Below are 7,818 nucleotides of genomic sequence, written 5' to 3' on the forward strand. Positions count from 1 at the left end.
GAGTAAAGGTTAACACTAGATGTAAGATTGGATAGAAAATAATAGATTAAAGTCAAGAAACATTCCAATTCCGTCAAAAATAACCTGTTAAATCACATTAACGAAGGCAGGTAACGGTATGTTCAAATCGAGGGAAAAAAAAAGCGTCTCTCAATGACATAAACGTTAAATTAGCAAGGGCACTGTCATTTATCGGATGCTTTCACTCAGGCAGACGTAGATTTTAATATTAAATGATTTATTTCATGTTTTTATAGCAAAAATACGATGAGAGGAAGGCTCACGGCAGCCGCGGTAGGTCGGCCCAACTAAAACGACTCGCCCTTTATTACGGCGAATAATTTCCTCTGCATCTCTTCGTCAGAAATGCACCCTATGTCTATTGTCCCCATTAACACAAAAAAGTCCCGAGATTTCGGTCAATTTCTTTTAAAACAAGCACTTATTCGATGCCACTGTTACCCATATGACACAATGGGGAAGCGCGGTCTCGAAGCGAGAGTTGAACTCATGGCCCATTAGCGCTCCTAGCGGCCGCAAGTGGCAGTCGCCATCCCCATGGGAGCTTAGCTTCTAAATCGTTGGCATTACCGCGAGGCGCGCGATTCGAACCGATAGAGCCACTGCTGGGCGTTTTGGCTTTGGGCCGCTGAGTTTGAGGGTGATGAATTGGGAAATGTAGTAGAAAATTGGAGAGGATTAAAGTTTTAAAATTGTATAAGTTTTATTCGAAGAAATTAGTATGGTAACTAACAATGGGTACAAGTAGAATGGCATGCTATGCGCACAATTATTTCTTCAGGAGAGAAGAAAAAGTCCTACTAAACAAAAACAAAAAAATTAAATAAAACTTAAAAGTGTTCTTTGTGATAACAATAACCCACTTGACTAGCATTATTATCACATGTCTATTTTTTACAACCAGTCAATCACAATAATTCTCTCTAGTAATAAAATTACAAAACTGAATACCTTTACAGGTACAGACTTAATCTATAATTATTATCCTAAGATTGGTATGCACTAGAAAGGCTACAGTAAATGACAAGAATTCAACAGACACGATATATTAATCAAAATCAAGGTCAGGTACTTTTCAAATACAAGAACTCAAAGTGGCTCCTGATTAAGCAAAGGATAGGTAGCTTAATATTATTTCTTTTTGTCTAAAAAAAGGAGAACACTAGAACATAAACAATAAATCCATACAAATATCACTGAAGAGTTTTTCAAAGACGCAAGTAAAATTATTTACAACTTGGAAATTTGATGCTAAAGATATGGTAGATGGTACGTATGATATGAATAAAGAAAACATGGGAGCAGAGTGAAGTACGCATTAAGAAAGGAAAAATAATTATTCACACAAATATTTGATTGAGCACAAATTGTGCTCGATAAATAAACCAAGAATTAGACTGAATTTACTGTAACATAATTTTCGACAACTGAGGCTGAGCTCTGACTGCTTGCTTCAGAGCAGCTGATGGCAGCAGATGGTGGTTCTGTTAAATCTTTCTCTTTCCCAGGGCCATCACAGGATTTATCTTTCCGTTTAATATCCACCTCTCTGTCATTTCCACCACAATTATCAGATTCTGATGCATCTAGGTTGTCTTTATTATTACCATTTTCACTAAAACTTTCAGATTCAAAAGTTTGGGGATTTATATAAACTCTATTTGATCCATCATTGCTGTCATCATTCAACTCGGCAGGTAGAGGAGGGAGAAAGCGATCAGATGTAACATTAGATCCTTTATCCTGGAATATCATGATCTTTCCTTTAGATTTATTTTTACCAGAAAATCCAGAACTGGTAAACAGTTCAAGCCCATTACAGATCATATACGCATCAGGTCTGGGGGCTTTACTGACGTCAAAATGTAGTTTAGAGTGATCACGTAGAAAGTGCTTGTTGGGCACAGAGTAATCACAGTGATCACAGACAAATGCACTCCGCGCACCTGAGACACAAACATGGCGCCTCATGTGACTCTCAACTTGATCCCTTCTAGGACTGGAGTATGGGCAGTGAGAGCACCAATAATTTTTATCTAGTGATTCCCGTGAAATGGCTGCTCTTTTAGCACGGCGTTGTTGCAACACCATAATGGCCTGCTTGTCAGCAACTGACAGCTTTTCTCCTTTCCCTCCAGTCGTTTTGGCAGATCGTGTTGGAGAAATTGGAGGAGGGGTGGGTATGTTTTCAGTGTCTTCAGGGACCATTTCCTTTGTCTCACTTGGGCTTGATTCTGGATCAATCTTTGAAGCCTCTTTTGCTTCGTCATTTATCTTATGTCTACGGATATGTTGAATGTGATTGGCCAGGAATTTGACAGAATAATCACATTGTGGGCATTTGTAACGTTGCTTTGAACCATGAAGACTCATATGAACAACAAACTGATCATACTTCTCAAAAGCAGAAGGGCACTTTTTGCATTTATACTTTTTCACTTTGACTCGGCCATTTCTACAGAGTGTTGGATAAACAAACTCTGGGGACCCAGACGCATCAGCACTAGTTGTAGAAGAAGGAGATTTGGATGGGCTGTTTTCCGTATCTTTGACTTCAGCATCAGACTTCTCTTGAATACTAGCTCCCTCCAGACTATCAACCTCCTCAGGAAAGTCTTCCCTCTCATCAACATCTATTTTGATGCTGGGGCATGGGATGTCTACATTAGCACTGCCATTATCATCACATGTCTGGGCCTCTTCTTTATGCACAATCGAAGGATGTTCTAATGGATTCATGCTCATGTTATTTCCTGAGTCACCGCTTAATGAAGCTGGGACTTCCATTTGACCCTGGAGAATTTTTTTGGCTACAGTGCGCCTACAGCCATGTGACATCATGTGCTTGACAAGGTCACCATAGCTTTTGACAGCATAATCACATATTCGGCACTTGTGAGGATTGTTGCTTCCATGGAGAGCAAGGTGGGCTTGATACGCCTCATTATTAAAGAATGCAGCAGGACACTTCAGGCATGAGAACCGGGGTAAAGGTGCAAGTGGCTCTTCATATTCTGGGGTAGTGGCAACAATCCACAAATTACCTGGGATCCCTGATTTAGTGGTGTCAGACACAATTCGAGGCATAGGAAACTCCTTGTGAACTTTGTACATGTTCATTAAAGCAGTTGTTCTATCTTGATAATCTGCTGTGTGGACCTTAAAATGAGCCTGCAAATGGGGCCTCTGCCTTGCTGTGTACGTACAATGATCACATTTATGAACAAGATACAAATTGTGAAAACGAGAGTGAATGCCTAGTTCTTTACGGAACAAGAAACGTGCTGGGCATAAATTACAAAAGTGAAGCTGTTTTTCGTCAACAGCATCTGATGCTATAGGATCACTACCATCATTTAACGGCTTTAGAGGAGAACATGGTGGAGATTCTGCCGAGTCTTCTACAGGCTCAGCAAATGGTTCACCATCCAACTCTAAGTTGAATTTCTTCTTCATAGCCAAAACCGCATCGGTAAGGGACTGATTTGGGTCAAGCAGACTCATAACATTTATCCCAGTCAACTTATTTTCATTTACCATGTCCACAGCTTCTTTAGGAGGAGAGCTCTTTGAAAGGGTTTCATCAATTTTTGATTTAAGACTATACTTTTCCATTATTTCTTTCATTTGAAAAATCTCATTCCTATAGGGGTCATAAAATGTATATGACAGTGGATAATTTGCAGAGTGCACTTTAGTGTGAGTTGATAAAACTCCAGCATTGTTGCAAACATAACTGCAATCTGGACAATGATATGGAGAGTACTGTCCTGAGCCTTCAGCTCCATCACCACCAGGAGATGATCTCTTCAAATGCATTTTTTCATGCTCTTGCATGTTTGCTTTTCTTAAATTGACATGAGGGCAATATCTGCAACGCAACATCTTCTGGAGCCTATCATCACGATACACCCAACAAACAGGGGCTTCAGTCATGTTTGTAAAATCGAGAGGTGGTGGGCGTAGTGGTTGGTTAGCTGACTGCACTTCAGTACTGCTAGAGGCTGGTTCCTAAAAAAGAAAACAAATGGGTTACAAAAATAAGAGGAGAGGAAGGCTGAATGATACACATATCTGCTTTTGCTGCATCCCACCTGTTCTGGCAGACCTGCTTCTTTTTTAATTTGAACTTTAGTTACTGCAGTTTCTCTAATAGATGAATTTTGTGGAGTTGCAACCTTTCCAGAGACACTAACACTACTTTCTGGCTTTGAACTTGGTTTATGGACAGTCATATGTTGAATTACTTCCCTGAAATCAGAAAAGGAATGCATAAAATTTATTGTTTTAGGAGAAGGGCAAATAATGTAATAAGGGGTACCCTACTTACTCTTTAGTAGAGACATAGAACGGACAGTAGAAACATTTGAACAGAACATCACTTCTTTCCTTATGGCAGTTCACATGGGCTTGGAAGGTTGTTTCAGAAATAGACACATAAGGACATACGTCACATCGGTAGGGTACCTTCCGTATTATGGTTGGTGGAGCCTCATTTTTCTTCTGTAAATCAATGTTTGTATCTTGTGTGCCACTAGCCTGTGAATTCTTTTTGGCCTATAAAGAAAAATAGTATTAAGCAAACAGGTGTACTTTTGCAAAGTTACAAGTTTCTAGTTAATCAGTTTCACTAACCAGAGCAAACGCTTCCTGTTGTTGCCGGTAATGCCCTTTAACATGAGCAAGCACCACTGCTCTATCACCATCCCTGTAAAATATTTGTAATTTTTTTTTTTTAGTATACTGGCACGAGTATTACTGCATTTTCTCTTAGTCTCTGAGAACAGCTATTTACCTGAAGTGGCACTGTTTGCATCTCCATACTGTTTTCTTTATTTCTGGGTTTGATTTTTTGGGGTCTGAACCCACTACTGGAGTCTCAGCCGGCCTCTTGAGAGAATGCTGTGGCTGCTGCTGGGGCATTGTTTGGCCTGGTTGCTCTAGGGGTTGTTGCCCTAAGCGTGCTCCTCCAGGTAGAATGATGACCTGAGTTGATGAATGTTGGGCTGCAGCTTGAAGAGGAGGAGGAGGACGTAGTAATGCTCCAGGTGATGAGGTGGGAATAGAAACAGTGCGAGGTGCAGGGGCTCTTGTGAGTTTGGGAGGTGCAGGTAAAGTAGGAACAGACTCTGAGGACGTCGGATTCACTTGGCCCCCATTCACACTTTGCTTATTGTTTGTATTTAGGAGTGATGTCAGAGTATCAATAATTTGTTCTGCAACATTGAGCCAAATGTAATGCTTGAAATATTTTGCATAGTTTCTCCGGCCTGAATCATCTGTCATTAATGTTTTGGCATCAGAATGGTTGTTATCTCGGGCTTCTTTGATTCTGATATGCTTGGTGATGTCCCAGCGCCAATTTGATCTATACATGCAAACTGAACATGCAAAGGGCTTTTTGTTTGCATGACCAACCATGTGAACATGAAATCTTGATGCAGTGGCAGCCCAAAAGGAGCAGTGAGGACATTTGAACACCTAGAAAAACAAAAGAGTTTGTTAGTGGTTGCTTATAGTCACACTGAAAATAAAATATGGTGTTCAGTGAGTTTTCTTTCAAATTCAATCACAGAGCAAATCTGACCAAAAGTAAAGGTTGCCATGAGGATGTAACTTAAAAAACTAAGGAAAAAGAACAGATATTTTGACATAACCTCCCCCAAAGAATGGCATGTTAGGAGACAAGTAAAAGGAATGAGGATTTCCAAATCAATCACAATAATCCTCCCCTAAATATACTACAGTTCCAACGCTGGTGTTTTACCCCGTTCGAAATAGAGGCAGAAGACAGCGCAAGAGTTTTCGTTCCCTCGTTAACCCAACCGTTACCGACGGTCCGGGCAACTTTTGATACAATAACCTCACCAACCACGGGGGCGAGCGGTGGTGTAAACAAAGAGACCACCCCGCATGTAACAACGCACCTTCTTGGCGGCCACAGCTGGTGTCGGCACATTCTCCTTTGCCGCCTTGGCCTCGAAGTCGCCCCTCTCCAAGACCGACCCGTACCCGGGCGCCGTTTCGACGCCCACGAGCGAGGCGTCAGCCTTCGGCACGGCGTCGTCATGCAGGGGCGGGCCCACGTACAGATCGTCATCCTCGTCGTTGACGGCGACGGCCACGTGCGCGGCCGCGTTGTTGGCCTCGGTGGCGGCCGCGATGTCGCTCTCCATGCCCAGGTCCGCGTCGGCGCACGTGAGTCTGCCGCTGGGGCCGTCGGCTGGCGGGGGCTGCTGCGCGGGCGAGAGCGCTGCTGGAGCCTGCTGCTCCATCGCAGCCGCCGCGGTGGCCTTGGCGCACGCCTTGACGTGCTGCGCCAGGTCGGCGCTCGTCTTGCACCGGTGACGGCAGTGCTGACAGCGCGTGGACGTGCCCAGGGCGCGCGACGTGCCCTGGTGCAGCTTGTTGTGGCGCGTCAGCTCCGACAGGCACTTGGCCTCGTGTCCGCAGTGCACGCACACCAGCTCGGACCCGTCGCCGGGCGCGCTGCCCGGGTACAGCCGCAGCTGGTCGAAGAACGAGTTCTTATTCTTCTTGGCCGTGTCCGCCGCGTGGGCGTCGTCGGCGTTGGCAGCCGGCGCGGCGCCGTCGACCGGGGCGACCGGGACGGCGGCGCGCACTTGGCCCAAGGGCGTGGCCTGGATGGGGATGAGGTTGGGCAAGGGCTTGGCGGGGCGCTTAGCCGCCGGTGGGCCCAGCTGGTCCCGGGGCGCCACCTCGGCCGTCGTCGGCATCGCCGCGGGACGCTTGGTGTGCTCGGCCGACATGTGCCTCGACATGGCGGTGAAGAAGGGCGTCCGGAAGGAGCACAGCGAACACCGCAGTGGCAGCCGAGTGCTGGGCCCCGCAGAGGCCGAGGACGGCGTCGCCGGCCACGACGGATGTGCACCCGCGCGCCCTGGGGAACCTCCGGAGTCCGCTGACGGGCGCCGGGGCTGGTCCGCGTCTAGGTCGGTGTCTTCAGCAGCAGCCTGCAAACAGCAAACAACATCGTGTTATTGTTTGGAAGAGGATGGGAAGCAAAGTGTGTCCGTCGCGTCAGCGGCAGCAGCAGCAGCAGCATCTTCCCGGGGGCGTTGAGCAACGCACGGGGAGCAAAACTCACTCAACGCTCGCTGCCTCCTCCCTGCTTCCTGTCTTCAGACAAACTAAACTGCCCACCACTACCACCACCGCCGCCGCTGCAGCACACACTCACACACCGCCGCTGCAGAAGACGGCCAGGGGAGGGTCTGAAGGGAGGGGGAGAGATGCGAGGCCGCCTGCTGCGGCCTGCTGCTCGCAGCTCGCCTTCTCGTCCTGTCTTGAGATCGCCTTCGCCTGCCGCCTGCCTCCCCGATCGCCAGACTCCCCGTTCCCTACTCGCCACTCTGCAGCGCCGCTGCCCCCCACCCTTCAAGCCGGCCTGACTCAGGACGAAGACGAGGACGACGCTTGGGTGCGCTCGAGGGGAGCACGAAGGACACCAAACTCACATGACGTACCGTTTGGCCAGCAACACGACGTTCCGGGGCTCGCGGTGCTGGCGCTCAACCCAACCCACTCGCGAGGCCTAAACGAAACGGCGAGCCGAGCCGAGCCGAGCCAAGCCGAGTCGGGCGAAAACCGGGTGGGACAGAGCCGAGCCGGGCTGCGCGAGCCGGCTGCGCGGTCGCAACGCGACGCCGAGCCAGCCGACGGAGTGGTGCGGCCTGGCCAGCCGTGCCAGCGGCGTTGGCCGCGCTGAAGAGCAGCACGAGGACGAGGAGGAGCTGAAGGTTGTTTTCAACCGACTGACGGGCCGGGCTGAGGCCC

At 47.4% G+C, this 7,818-nt stretch overlaps 1 protein-coding gene across 4 annotated transcripts; it reads right to left on the minus strand.

Annotated features, from left to right (window-relative positions):
- Window positions 1-699: 699 nt before the first annotated feature.
- LOC113208633 (uncharacterized) lies at window positions 700-7,798 on the minus strand. 4 transcript variants are annotated; one of them, XM_052268618.1, is made up of 7 exons: window positions 7,509-7,798; window positions 5,949-6,995; window positions 4,817-5,502; window positions 4,657-4,729; window positions 4,352-4,578; window positions 4,116-4,272; window positions 700-4,032 (listed from the first exon to the last, which is right to left on the minus strand). In XM_052268618.1, exons 2-7 carry the CDS (start codon window positions 6,801-6,803, stop codon window positions 1,414-1,416), a joined length of 4,617 nt encoding a protein of 1,538 aa, XP_052124578.1. In that variant the 5' UTR covers window positions 6,804-6,995; window positions 7,509-7,798; the 3' UTR covers window positions 700-1,413. The 4 variants fall into 4 exon arrangements, with proteins under 4 accessions (XP_052124578.1, XP_052124579.1, XP_052124580.1 ...); XM_052268619.1 differs by lacking the exon at window positions 7,509-7,798 and adding an exon at window positions 7,223-7,362; XM_052268620.1 differs by lacking the exon at window positions 7,509-7,798 and adding an exon at window positions 7,227-7,335.
- Between the last annotated feature and the right edge of the window lie 20 nt (window positions 7,799-7,818).

This window comes from Frankliniella occidentalis, unplaced genomic scaffold (assembly GCF_000697945.3).
Source record: "Frankliniella occidentalis isolate FOCC.00 unplaced genomic scaffold, Focc_3.1 Scaffold73, whole genome shotgun sequence".
NCBI classification, from domain to species: Eukaryota; Metazoa; Arthropoda; class Insecta; order Thysanoptera; family Thripidae; genus Frankliniella; species Frankliniella occidentalis.

Bases quoted from the DNA above. Each gene is read 5' to 3' on its own strand.
- LOC113208633 (XM_052268618.1), bottom strand. From the start codon at position 6,803: ATGTCGAGGCACATGTCGGCCGAGCACACCAAGCGTCCCGCGGCGATG. The intron at 5,503-5,948 runs GTGCGTTGTTAC...TTGTTTTTCTAG, and splicing joins CAGCTGTGGCCGCCAAGAAG to GTGTTCAAATGTCCTCACTG. The intron at 4,033-4,115 runs GTGGGATGCAGC...TTTCTTTTTTAG, and splicing joins AAGCAGGTCTGCCAGAACAG to GAACCAGCCTCTAGCAGTAC.